This window comes from Phalacrocorax carbo, chromosome 6, assembly GCF_963921805.1.
Source record: "Phalacrocorax carbo chromosome 6, bPhaCar2.1, whole genome shotgun sequence".
NCBI classification, from domain to species: domain Eukaryota; kingdom Metazoa; phylum Chordata; class Aves; order Suliformes; family Phalacrocoracidae; genus Phalacrocorax; species Phalacrocorax carbo.
The window spans coordinates 37870340-37884734 of record NC_087518.1 but is presented as its reverse complement, the minus strand read 5'-3'; the positions used below and the strand labels follow the sequence as shown (position 1 = coordinate 37884734).

The 14395-nt window shown below is 41.9% G+C and overlaps 1 protein-coding gene across 5 annotated transcripts in view; it reads left to right on the top strand.

The window, feature by feature from the left end:
* Positions 1–946: 946 nt before the first annotated feature.
* DENND1B (DENN domain containing 1B) overlaps positions 947–14395 on the top strand; it is a 169366-nt gene continuing 155917 nt past the window's right edge. For 2 of the 5 annotated variants that reach the window (XM_064454763.1, XM_064454762.1), the window contains exons 1-2: positions 947–1483; positions 4292–4356. In XM_064454763.1, coding sequence (XP_064310833.1) covers positions 1467–1483; positions 4292–4356 — 82 coding nt within the window. In that variant the 5' untranslated portion in view covers positions 947–1466. The remainder of the gene's footprint in view (positions 1484–4291; positions 4357–14395) is intronic. The other 3 variants (XM_064454764.1, XM_064454760.1, XM_064454761.1) reach the window with 2 other exon arrangements.

The following is a 14395-nucleotide window of genomic DNA, read 5'->3' as shown; positions in this document are numbered from 1 at the left end:
TACAAAAATACACATCTGAAGATTTTTTGTAAAAAAACCCTGAGCTATATGAAGTGTGTGGTTATGTGTGAAGGACACAAAGCCCCAAACAATTTCATTTACTTCAGTGGGAGTTGCAATTACTGGCTGTTAAAACACAGCCAAGAATTACTGCAAAATGAAGGCTGGGAAAGTAGGTGCTTGAAAACCAAGAAAATCCCAAAGCTAATGTTTCTGCCGCAAAGTTCAGTCATTTTCGCTGCACATCTATAAGTTCTATTATTACTTAATCTATATCCTGTGAGGTGTGTAGGATGTGTAACAAAGCCAACATGATATTGCTTTGGAAAAGTTAGTATTTGTAATTTCCTGACTTTTGAATATCTGATTTTTCAGCCTCAGTAATGCACTAATGCTGGTTTATGTGTTTAATATATAATTGGCTAGAGGTTTTTTCTTATTTTTAACTGTAGATACAATGATTAGTTTCTGGAGGAAGAATGAAGAGAGCGGTGTTTTTCCTTTGGCCCAGTACCACAGAATCTATTTTACGCATTTTTTCATTGCAGAGATACTACGCTGGTGAGGGAAACTTGGTGTAGGTGGGAATCTGGCTGCTCGGTGCCTCTCAGATGAATAAGACTTGGAAGCCTCTCAAGGATGGTGTTACTTTTCCTTCCTTTCCAAACTCACTGGAAACACTCGAGGGCATACACCTTTTCATGTGTGTTTACGGGAAGGTGCGTTTACTCCAGCGCCTTCCCCCGCTGCACCACCTCTTGAGGAGTTTGGGAGACTGTTTGTTTAACACTCGATAAAAATAAAAGCTAAACAGATTACCGCAGGTTACATTAACATTTATGACCTTTAGCACGAAAAGCTCCGCTTTCCTGCTGCGCATGAAATCCCTGCACAAGGGGATGTTAAGATGTAGAAGTTAACAGGCTCGCCAGAGGAGCGTATTTTGCAGCGGGTGAAGGTGTCCGTGAGGTGAAGCACGAGCCCGCCGCCGGCGCTGCCCTACCTACGCGCCGTCCCACCCCACCGACGAGGGGCCTCCGCCGGGCCCGGGCGCGGGTCGGGGCCGGCAGCTGGGAAGGGGCTGCAGCCGCCCCGGTCCCGGCGCACCTGCCGCGGCGGGCAGGGGCCGTACGCCGCCCCTGCCGAGGGCAGGCCCCGCCGCCCCCCGGCCCTCCCCCGCTGGGCTCAGGTGACACCGGCCCCGGCGGCTCCCCGGGCCGCCGCGGAGCTTCCTGGTTCCCAGAAGGTGCCGGAGCGACTGCAACAGGAACTGAGAGACGGGGGGAGGAGGCGGTGCCGCCGCTCCGCTGCAGTCGCGGCCGGAGCCGGGGGAGCGGAGCAGCCATGGGCCGCCGGCCGCCGCCGCGGCGCTGAGCCGCCCCCGCCGCTGCCCCCTCGCCCCTGCCGGGCAGGGCGCTTCTCCCTGGGGGGCGCTGGAGCAGCTGCCGGGGGCTCGCGATGTGACCATGGACAGCAGGGTCAAGTGAGTGTGCGTGTGCGGGGGGCGGCCGGCGAGGGGCCGCGGCGGGGCGGGCTGTCAGGAGCGGCGGGCCGAGCGGAGCGTGGCGGCGGGCAGGCAGCGAGTAGGCCTCGCAAGCGCCCCGGCCTGCCGGGCCCGCCAGGCGGCGGGCGGGCAGGGAGGGAGGGAAGGAGGGAGGGAGGGAGGGAAAAAGGGGAGGAGGGGGAGCGCACCCGGCGGCAGCGTGCGAGGGGCCGGGCGCGCCGCGGCCGCTGAGTGACAGCGGGGCGGGCGGGAGGCAGCGGGACCGGGAGCGGGCGCTGCGCGACGGGCCGGGGCGAGGCGAGACCCGCGGGGAGCGCGCGGTGGCGGGGCGGCGCCCCCCCGGCCCGGCCCGGAGCGGGGGGAGGCGGCGGAGGCGGCTGCAGCGCTGCCGGTCGCTCCCCCGCCCTTCGCCGCCTCCCGGCCCGCCGGCGGCCCCAGCGCGCCTGCCCTGACATCGCCCTCCCGCCGCTCGGGGGAACCGGCTCCGGGAACCGTCGGCCGCGCCGGGTCAGGGTCGGCGGTGCCCGCTCTCTGTCGGCCCGCGGCCGGTGAAAGGGCATCGTGAAATGGTGGCGGCTTGTTCCTGAGGCGCCCGCCGGCCTGGCGGGAGCGCGGCCGCAGCCCGCGGGCCCATCGCCCTGCCCCGGCAGCCAGAGCTCCCTCCGGCCTGGGCGGCGCCGCTTCCTGCGGCGGCCGGGGGGCGAAGGGTCGCATCGCCCCGGTAATTACAGACCTCCTTTTTGCCATTACGGACTGGCAGGTGCAAATGAGATTTTATCGTGTTCGTAAGCACTGCTGTTCAGGAGTGCTGAGTAAGCATCAGAGTAAGCTGATGAGTGCTTACTCCTCAGGAGTGGCCGCCCGGTCTTGCTGACATTGGAAACCAACAAGACGTTAAAGCACGGGTTTCAGGAATTGACAAAAATCTCTGTGTAAATATACGATGAACAAGCAGGCTGTTACTGGGTACCTGTAAGGGAAATGAGAGACAGTCTGACAATTCTCAGATTAGTTTGACACATTTTTGACACTTCTAAGCATAGTGGGATGTGAAAAGTAAACTTAGAAGTGTTTTTCTGCAAAAGCAGATTTAGAGTGGTATAGTGAAAGACGGAAGGCAGTGTTACTTCAAAGAGCTTTCTTCATGAGGGTAATTCAGCTGGGAGTTGAGTCAGAAGCCCTCATTTGGTGTTTGTAACGCTTTAACTGATTCACGCTAAAAACCCAGTGTTGTGTGTTCTGGGTTTTAGAAAGAAATGAAAGGGGAAAATGGCCTGAGAGTATAAACCCAGTGCCTGATCTAGAGTAGTGTCATGCGGAGATGTCACTCTTTTTAAAGGAAGGATTTTTGTGGTTCGCTTTTCTAGGTTCTCAATGAGCCGAGTCTTACCAGTTTCGTTCTGAACCCACTCACCAGCCAGAGGAACAATGGACAGACTTTAATGCCGGAGTAAATCTCCAGTATCCTGGATTTAGGCTGTTGTAACTCAGAGCAGAATTTGATCTCCTACACATAGGATCAGTAGATAAAGGATTTTCCCAACTGAATGCTTTAAAATACGATGCAGGGAAAGATTGTGATATGGGCGGGTTATGTCTCCATAACCTGAATTAGACTATAATTGCATATATCAGTTGATGATGGTGCTGAGGTCAGTAAAAGCATGTACTGAATCAATTAATTTGTGACAGCTGAAATTTTCCCCAGCTTAGCCTTTGGACTTCATTTAAAACTTTCTTTAAAGAAACAACCGTGTGTTAATTTGCTGCATGCTTTATTTGAAGCATTTTAGAAATCTAGAACCATGTCTTGGATTTTTTTATTTGCCTAAAAGTCCAGCTGACTTCGGTGGGAGCATTACCCAAGAAGGGAGTTCAAGTGTGAGCCTTTTATGTGGTTAAATAGATAATTGATATGGGTGCAGTTATACCATTCGTTTTTAACATAAATAGCAATGTGCTTGGTAGGCAGGGAGAGGTGGGTGGTGTAGTAACAGCATTTAGAACTGTCTTAATGAATATTTAGTTTGGGATTAGGTTGAGTGTTAATTGCTATTAGCATATGCAGTTCATCATTATCAGGTGTGTATTTAATGGGGAGGTGAAAGAGGCATTGGCCATCATGCAGCTGGCTACGATGGTTGCTGCAGATATGGAGGCTCCATCTTCCCATCTAGCTTGGGATTGTGTCCATCCCTAGTTATTGTATTAATGTTTTCTCACTTGCTGAATCATGCCTGAAATTTAGCCTTTCAAGTCCAAGTCCATGATCAATATCTTGTGAAAGAGGAAGCTAAGTGATTCTCAGCCTTATGGCGGTAATCATGTTCATTTAAAGGGTAGTGGCTAAATTTGTGCAAATAAAATGGAAGTCTAGTGATGGGCTATTCCTATAAAGTAGAAATAAAATGTAGCTTTAGAAAAGGCTGCCCATGGATCCATTAATATATTTCAGATTGACTGGTAAGGATTTTAGCAGTGCTTTTTTTTTTCCTGTTAGGTGTGGTATGATGAAGTGACTTAAAAGCTATCTGATGTGTAAGACAGTGACAGTATCACTTAAATAACACAGTTTGGCTTGCCTGTCTTCCTTATTCTTTTTTTAAGGCTGTACAGGGAAGTGTGACTTTTTGGTTTTTTCCTTAGAACTAATCTGATTCGTAATTTTACTTTAATGAAATTTTAATTTAATTTTACTGTGTATAAATAGAATGAAAAAGATACAACATGGTAGAAACACTATCTGAAACACATATATGACTAATCAATTGTGTTTGCTTCTTCTAGGGAAAATCCAGAACGTACCTTTGATTTGGTACTGAAAGTAAAATGCCAAGCATCTGAAAACGAAGGTAATATACTGTGCCTATTGATATTTCTTTATAGAAATGAGAGGTGGAAAGAAGTAGTTTGCATCCTGATCTGGTGTCATCTTATGTTTTGAATTGGTGGTGGACTGGGATTGTATTAGAAAGTGACTATGGTTGTTTTATTTTGGAATTTATTACTGTGTTAATTCATAGTTATCATAGGTTTTTATTGTTATATTTCCATTTTGGCTATTGTAAAAATAAATACTTGCGAAGCTTGGACTTGAAATCCGTCTTCTACAGTTCTTAAGTCTTAAAATGTTGATGTTGTATAAGATTTAATTTTAGCGGAACAATTGGCTTCTGTTAGTGGAATGTTAATTTTGATCAGTGGGATAGGGAGAAAGGAGGTTCTTTCTCGAAAACAGAAAAAGACTTTCTAGCTCATGTTTGGCAGCTGCTTTGGTTTGATACATGATAAAAACAGCAATGAGTGCTGACTTGAGCTTATGTTAGCCATCAGTTTCATGTCTCTATAAACACGTGGTAAAAGAGATGTAGTAGTGCAAGAGTTATCTGAGAGAGGCTTTCTTACTCTTGGGTAAGAAGAAGATGGGATTTCCAGTGCTGAAATTAAAGTGACCTCTAGAAAGTCTGTTGAGGGAACACGGTCATGTTCTCATCTGAGGTTGTTGGCCTTGTAATAACACAGGGAGATAACAAGTCTTGTTGGGGTTGTGTCGTAGTCCTGCTAGTCTGTGACAGCTGTGTCTTAATCACAATTGTAAAAACAAAAAACTACATCTTGAAATTTAGTGTATTTCTTATTTCACTGTGCTAATGGATGCTGTTTCCAAAGTTTTCCATTCCAACAGGTTAGAAGCCTGTAGAAATTTATAGCCTAAAACTATTCCCCCCATCCCCCCCTTTTTTTTTTTTTTTTAATTTTAGCTGACATTTCTGTTAGTGCTGTCATGGGTATGTGCCTAACGTGTTTACAGAAACCATTTTTGTTGAGGCTAAACAATATAGTTTTTTAGGTCTTTCTTGACAATCCCAACAGTCTTTTCGGTACCTGTTGTATTCTACATTATCCATTATTGATTTATTGAGATCACAAGTACACCTGTCTCTTTTTTTTTTTTTTTTTTCCCTCCTCTTCATAAGATTGTTCATTTAGTTGTGGAATGATGTCTATTTTCACTTTTTTTTTGTGACCAGCCAGTGTCCTTTGGTGTGTTGCCTGCTTTTTTGATTTGCTGTTGGTACAGTCATGTTTGGGGAAGTAGATGGGCTTTCCTAACTCTCTGATCATTGTTGTGGTTTGTATCATGGCACATTTTGCCTTCTATTCTCTCCTTTTGTTGTTTTTACCGTAGTAATTTCATAGATGATGTCTGTGAGCCCTGCTTAGCTACTTCATTTCTGATCTGTTTCTCCTTGCATTGTCCATTTAGTCTTTGCCTCCACCTGACATCCCTTCCTGGTGGCCTGTTCACATCTTGGCTTAGGCCCAGCTTCAACCTGCAGATTTTATTCCCTTTCTTCCTTTGCCTCCTGAGAGCTAGACTGTTGATAATCCTTTCAGGTCTTCACCTTAAAATCTTGAAAAACATGGGCTTTTTTCTTCAGTGATCAGAATGTGGATCTATATCCTTTTAATTCCTTTTATCTCCCTTTTGACTTCTGATTTTTGTTTTCCATCTTTCTGCCTCTGCTGCCATAAGAAACCGCTTCTCATTACCTGCAGCTCTGTGAGTGACTGCCTGTTCTGGTTGTAGTCACTTCCCTTGCCTCCCTCAGTGGGTGTTTCGTGCTGTTCACCAATTTTCCTCTGTGGAGAGTAGTGCATTTAAGATGTCTGTGTATCTCCTTGAACTGTGACCTGAGTTAATGTGGAGACTGTATTTGTGACTGTATTGTGGGTGCACCTTCTTCTATTCCACTTTTTGCGATCATCCCTTCTGCCCCGCCTGGGCTCAGTTGCTGTTTGTCCATGGGGTAGTCAAAGGCTACTGATACTGGTAGCACTGGAGTCTGCGCTGTGTCACCAACGAGGGGTTTAGGGGTGTTTCAGCTGGCCTGGAGGTTGTATTGATTCGTGCATGAGTCTGCAGATCAGCACAAAAATACAGTCCCTTTTTACCTATCAAACTGTGCTTGCTGAATATTTCAGTTACCATCCTGCTGTACTTGGTGACCCATCTGGGATTCATTTTAATTTTTTTCTTATTTATATCTAATTCAGATAACAAACTCCAGTGAGGGCTTGACATCATATTTACATATGGTATTATGAGCACAGTGATGTATCAAATTAATATATCTGAATGTTAAAGTTATTTAAAGGAAATTCACAAGGGAGAAAAGTGTATTGTCTTCACCGCCACTTTAGAAATGGAGCACAAGGCTTGTCATGCTAAACAGGGAGCTTTCAAGGTTGGTTTATTGTAAGGCCTAACAAATTTGACAGTTACCCTGTATTGTAGGTCTTGCCTTTAAATAGATTTTCATGCTAGGATAATCTTTTGAATATATCATACTTGAAAACGTGATCCATTCACCTGTTTCTTTGCTCATGCCTCTTTCTTTCTTATGAAAGAGATTTGTGTTTAAATAGGGGCTTTCTCCCTCGCATCCCATCTGCTCCTTGTACTTGATCCTGAAGCTATGTCAGGGCTGAATTTGTGACATCACTGTCACCAGTGTTGCCGTGGAAATACCACAGTCACAAAATTATGATCTCCCTGCATGAGTGAGCAGCAGGAGAAGCCGACTAAGGAGAGAGGAAGACCTTAATGTGACCCATGTATCTGTAAGCTTTTTCTTTTCAGGCTTTGCTGTAGTGGGCATTCTCCTGCATTTTAATCTCCCTGTGCCAGTGTGTAGCTGTTCTAAAAAACTGAGGTAGCCCTACTGCATGTGTAGCTATTAATAAGGTGACATTTTTATGAGGATGCTATATGCCTGCAACTGTGTGACATGATGAAGAATTTTGCTGTTAAAATTGCTATGCTTTTGGAAAAGTATTTTTAGATTAACATTCCTTGAGAGCTATGATATAATTAAGAAGTTAATTTTTTGGATCTGAAAATGTCCTAGGGCTCTTCCAGCTGTAAAGGTTCATACGTACACGAAATGCAGCAAGGTTTATTTGTATCATTAAATTTGTTCTTAAATCATTCCACTAATTATTTCCAGCATTGTTTTCTACTCAATGTAAATACCTAAGAGGTTTCATGTAGGTTAATATAAATTTATTACTTCACGTATGGTAGGTAGCTCCTGAATTGGTTACAGGCTCAGTTGTGCCAGCATGTCTTCAGTTGTAGTTGGATCAAAATTATGTTTTCCCATTGGATACCTGTTTTTTGTGACTGAAGAGTAGCTTGCATACTTGAATACTTATTTCTTAATACTCTGTTCTTGACTGAGTAGATCATCCTTTTGGGCTGCTTTCTGTCTTTCTTTCTGTCTTAAGCTACAGAAGTGTGAAATAGCATTGCTAGAATAGTGATCTTCTAACCCTTTTCTCATTTGTGGGGCAGGAGAGAAAAAGGATACTCTTTATGTAAATATTTTTATAATCGAGCACTCCACTGAACTAATAGCATGAATTGCAACATTTTTTGCTGTTGCTGACAAGCTTTGTTTATTCTTGACTCAGGTTATGTTAAAAAAATAATTTTTCTATTTATTAGAGGGGCTTAATGCCTACTCTTAGCACAAAACAATATGGTTCCCTCAACAATTTAAAATATATTTTTTACTGTATTTTCAGAGTAGATGATGCTTTTGATAGTATACTACACCTAAGACTTTACCTTGAAAGTTGCATTTCAGCTGTATTTTAATTAAGACAGTTGAGGCATATATGCTAAAGAGGAGAAGAAAAACCTTTGGGACCAAAATCAGATTGTAGCCCACGTGACAACTTCCAGCCCTTTGCAGCGTGGTCGAGGTGGAGAGCAGCCATTAACATGTTATGCTGAAACATAGTAACCTTAGTGTGACAACTTCTTGGGAGAATTCATAACCAGATTCTTGCAGGACTTTGAGATGAATTAACTTCTGCTCACCAGAGTTTGCTAAGCGACTGGGCGATGAGTGCTAAACTATTCTAACAGCCCAAATATTTGTTAATTGTGAATTTGGCTTGCAGTGTCAGTAGTGTCCTGTAGCAAAAGGTTTTATACTGCCTCCTTGGCAGTTGCAGGTTTTAGTAATTTTTTCCTGTGTCATTCCTTAATGAACAAGGAAAGAAAAGAAATAACAAAAATGTGTGCCCATGTTAACATTGTCAGCTGGCCTTCTGTATTAAATTTTAATTTGCAGACCCAGAGGACAACTTGATAATAGATATTAATATTATCAAAACTGTTGTGTTATTTTAAGGACGAGCATTGCTCTTTAGCTTTAGGGTAAAAAGAGGCAAATTTTTTCCGGTTTGGGCTGAATCACCCTTTCTAGGTATCAGGAATAATGCAGTGTTACAGTTGTCCTGAGTGCATAGTCTTGCATGAGGCTATTGGTTCAAGACAGTACGGCAGCTGCACTACAGCAACTTCACTCTTCTCCTGGCACTCTCTTTTCTCTTGAAAGTTGTACTGCAAGTGGTGCTGTAAGATATGCTTGAGCTTGAGCCTAGAAATTTTCTAACCAAAGCAGTCTGCAGCTGTTTTCTTTTTTCCTTTTAATTTTTGTTTTCTATCCAGGTTCTTCCATCATGAAAAGTAAACTGAATTTCTGGAAAGTTGATGCTTCTAAACTCTTCCGCAGGACTTGTCCAAAATAATAGTGCCAGTGTAATCTTCCCGAAGAGTATATATTTATCTATGTATCTATCCATACACAAACATATACAGTATGTGCATACACACATACATGTCTGAACTTTAGGTTTTGGTTAAATGTGCAAAGGTAAAATTTGGTAATTTAACTCATTCTAGAAACTGTATGCTCTGTATTGATTTTACGACTGGATTGCAAAGGCCAGGCACAAAAGGCAATGCAAATATAGCAGCTAGCAGTAGAAAGGCAGCATGTAACTGTGAACATGAGGTCTTCAGCATTTCTGTCCATGGTTTCCCAAGAAGAAGGTGACTCAGATTGGTTTCAGTTCGTGTGGTTAAGAGAGTGCTGTTTGCTACACCTTCATTTTCTTTGATTATAACACATGTGAAAAGCAACAAAAAGGCTCCACAGAGTGTCCAGGTAGATCCAGGAAATTCAACCACTGAATGTCATGGTTTGGGTCTAGGACTTCTTTAGTCCTGACTGTTCAAGTTTTACTTGAAAACCCTTTTGAAATAGTTCATTTTCTGTTCCAGCAAAGAATAACTGTTTGAACAAGGCTTGAAATCTGATTGCTCTGTTTCTATTTCCCCTTTAAATGTTAGGAGGTCTTCTGTAGCTCTAGGGCTAGATACGTGATTTTCAGAGGAGGTGTTTAAATAAGTTGTGTTGAACTGCATGAATAAATCCTGTAGTTTATCTTGCCTGTGTCAAAATTATAATAAATCTTAGTGATGCATGATCTCTAAATTATTTTTCTTGAAAGGGTTGTCTTTTCATTAAATTTTTAAGGAAAAGCCATGAAAGTCAATTTAACTGTGTATTGGTGGGGTTAAGAACTATATGAATTAAGTCCAGGAATTAGGCCAGAAATGCAAAATTCTTTGTATGAGGTTTGATTGTGGTCTGTAAGGTACTAATAAGATGTGTAGTTCCAGGAAGGTCCCAATTCTGGAAGAAAAGTTTAATGCAGTTGGTAGTTCTGTCCATGGGTGACCTGTCTAGCTCTGGTTGGGTTTTGATTAAGAGCCTTCCAAAGCTGCTTTTAGGATTGTGGGCAGAGCAAGCACTATTTTTTCTTCTATCTTTTTTTTTTTTTTTCCCTTTTCACTGTAGAGAGCTGTTTATTAACCACAGACTCTGAGCCTGTGGGTGTAACATGCTGATCAGATAACTCTTTTCCTCTGCCGTACTTTTTTTTGCAGAGTATCACTTGAACCTGATTAAAAAGATAGCTCTATTAGTGTAAGACATGAAGAAGTCTGCAGAATTTTTTTTAAGAGCAATTAAAACTTTTGATATAATCTTTATGCCAACCTTTTTCACTGTTGGTTTTAACTGGAAGGATACTAAATAAGTACTGGACTACAGACAGTTAGGTTTCTCTAACTTTTTAAGCACACTGTGTTCTTCATGTGACTGTGAAGAGCAGCTATATATTGGTGTGAACTAGATAAGCTTTCTCACAAGTCTTATATTTATTTGTAGATTTTTAGCTCAAATATTGTGTTACCATATTAGAATTTATTTTACGCCAGTAAAAAGTTAAAGATACTTTTTCAGTTTGTACAATGCCATTTCAGAACATGGGCTACCTGATTATAGTCTTAGATGTGTTTTTTGTATATAAAAAATAAAGCTTTCTTTCTGTACTCCTCTGAAGTTTCTTTAAGCTTAACACCCCCACACCCCAACTCATTAATTCGTATGTTGTTATTTAGGTTAGTGCTACTTCCCCGTAACGATTTCTTCTTTTTCCTGTTGAAGTTTTCAAATGGTGGTACTTAAAAAATTTGGAAGGCGACATTTTTTCTAGCCTGGTTTCTCTACAGGATTTAATCTAGCCTGGTGTCTCTACAGGATTATCGTTTAATTAGGAGCAGAATATTGCACAGTCTTTTGTTGAGGATTATGTATATGTTTTGAGGGCAAAAGCAGGTAGTGCCTGAGATTGTGCACCACTTTTGTCCTTTTTGACAAAACCAAAGAGTATAAGCCAGAGTTTGGCTGAAGCTGTCGTGTGTATGAGCACCAAACCAACCTGTAAATCCTTCGTAAATTATAATCTTTTGTATAACTTTAAACCCTCCAGTTGTATCTACATGAATGTTTTTATTATATTCAAATTTTTTTCATTTAATTGGAAAGCTCCTCAGGGTATGAACAATGTCTTCTGTGTGTTTGGACTGTCACTAGCAAAGAGTGGGTGTTGGAGAATTATGAACAAGAAAACCAATTAAGGCAACTATGATTTTGCATCTAAGGTGAAGATTGGCATTTTGATGCTTTTTACGTTTTCCTTTTATTCTCCAGAGGCTGAGAAATGGAGGGTAGTCACTCCAGCTTTTGGCCTCTCTTCACAGATGTAAAAATGTGGAAGAAAACGTTGCTGCTTTTCAGCGCCTCATATCCTACGGATTTTTTTTTCCCCACCAACCTACAGAGATTCTTGGATGTATGTGTAATTTGGAGGTGGGTGCAGATACGTGTGTGTAGGAGGGGGAAGGGCAAGAGTTGCTGGAGAAATAGGTCAAGGAAGCCCTTTCTCCTATCTCCCCTGCATTCTTCACCGGGGAGAAGAGACCTCGGTGGGGAGGGACGACCTTACTCCCCAGCAGGCAAAGGACAGTCCTGTAAGGCGCAGCAGGCTCTGCTCTACTCCAGAGATTCCAGCTGTAGTAATGTGGGGGCAGGCACTGTGGTATCAATGCTGGTAGAGATGAATTATTTCCCCGCAGGCATTTGCCTGACTGTTATTTTTTTCATGTAATGCCATATGCCACTTTCAGCAGTGTGGTGAGGTTTTGGGCAGTGAAATTAAAAGGGGAAAACTTGATGAGTTGACTGATACAAATATTAACTTGCTATAAAAGGAATTTTGTAAAGAATTCAGTAGAATGGACATACTAGTTTTACTATAACTAAATATAAGCCAAAACCAGTGACCTGTATCGTGTAATAGTCAATCAGTATGAAAGTTGATGCTCCTGTGCTTTTTCAAATTTAATTTTAGTTTCATTTCAGTACTTAACTATTTGAGATGGTTGCCTGGGGGATAGTTTGTGGGCTTTTAAATTGCCTGCATTCAGAAGTGTTAAGAGTTTGCATATTTTTCTAAGCTAATGTCAGCATGCTTCTGCCCTCCCACACACTGAACAGTCCATCTTACACAGAGGTTTATCGTTCTTTAAGGAGGTATGTTATGCTACTAGCTCTCTTCATATATAGTTTAATGGCTCGTCTTTCATGTACAGAGGATTTAAAATCTACTTAAAAAGCTTTGAAAACTGGTTAAACTTTCAAGGTTTATAATGCTTTTTGCAATGCCATAAGACACTTCTCTCCCTAGCACTGACTTGAAGAGGCTGAAGTGTAGGGTTTCCTGTCTGGTTCACAGAAATTGCTTTTTTAATTCTTTTTCCTTTGCCACTGGTGATACTACCTGAGGATGCAGATATGGGTAGATGCACATGCTCATCATATAACTGTTTGGATAGGTACTTCTCTTTGTAAATAAAACATGATCAGGGCTACAAAGGGAGTGATATAACTGTTCATGAAGTGCTTAAAAGCTCCTGAAGCCAACGTAAGTTTTTCCAGTACAGTGCTAGCTATTCCTTAAAATAATTTTGTGTAGTAAGAGCAATTTGGGCACAGCACCACCTTGCAACTGATGTGTTAAAAATCTGTATTTTTTGTGGTAGGCTGATGCGTGATAACTCCCAAGGTCCAGATGAAAACATGGTATTTACAGGCACGTACTTAGGATGGAAGATTCAACGTGACTGACAGATAAAGTACTAAAACGCTGAAAACATTAACTTACATTTGCCTTTGACATTTTTGCACATACCTTGCAACTGAATAATTTGGGTGGACAAAGACTTCTTATATTTTGTGATTCTGGTTTAGGAGAAAAGATGAAAACTTAATACTGAACTTTATATGGAAAAGAGAAGAGAAAAAGCAGAAGTGGTGAGAGAAAAAAGGCCTGAACAAGATTTTGGGTGTGGTATCTGTGCTTCCTGAGCTGGGAGAGCCCAGGCAGCAGTTTACAGTCATACTGTCTTCCTTTGCAAAATTCTTAATCCTCATTTGGAGGGTACTGTCCAAGTATTAAATCCTTAATTAGAAATAAGGCTTGAACAATGCCCTTAGATTACATTTCCTAGAGTTTGAATCTGGATCTGGTTTCTTCACAGATTTGAGTGGGTATTCAGGTGTAGATTAAAAGATAGCTAAAATTACAAAGTTTTGTCTGAAAATAGCATATTAGTTATGGTTTCTGTGTTTACTATAGGGCATATGTTGCAAACTTTCTTAGTTAATGCCAAGTGTTAATCATCATAGAGGCATAATTGTCATAACTAAGGTATTTTGCCATGGCTGGTTTACCATTGCGTGTTTCCTTAAATGCAGAATGGGAAAGAGTCGCACAAAGAATAATTAATACTTCTGCTTACCTTCTAATAGAGAACAAGAAATTCCCATTCACCTGACTTTAGATGTTGTTTACATCAAGGGTTTTATTTGTTGTACCAGTTGAACCTGTTTTAGAACACATCTAAAGATTGTAGATTTACGATGTCATTGTGCAGACGGAGTCAAATGTTTGCTTTTGGGAGGAGGCAGTTCTTTTGTTCTGTTACAGGACAAACCAAATGCAAAAATCTGCTGTCTTCGTATTTAAATACTGGATGCAAATGTTGTGTTTAACTATGTTGAGTTGCACTTGACACAGAGAAGCTGTGCTGATAGTGGTTATAGGGCACAGCATCATTTCCTTCAGAAGTTGCAAAGAAAAGCTTAACATTTTTAAGGCAGCAGTTTCCAGGAATAGAGCTGTGTTATTGAAGAACAAAGATAATTTTTATATCCTTGGGTTAAGATACAATATAAAAAAGCAAATGTAAAAGCATATTTTGTGTCACAGTGAATGTGTTTATATTCTGTTTAAATGCAAAACAAGAAAAAGTGGCAGCATAGAGGTAAAAGACAAGGATTGTGTGATAGTTGTAAACTTACCTGGAGGTCTGTAATCAGTTTGAAATAATGGAGTGAAACCACTGTGCCTTTAAAGTGACAAGAGGGAAACAGTTATTGCAACTGAGTCTTGCTTGCAAGAGCTTATCATTGATGCATCCTCTTCTACCCTTTGGAGGTCATTTGGCTCCTAAACTGTGTGTTTGCTCTTTGTTTGTGTTTTACATCAAATAGCTAGCCCCGCTAAAAGCAGCATGTGAGGTAAGCATCCTTCCTGCTTCTGGTGGCACCTGCAGACTTGCTC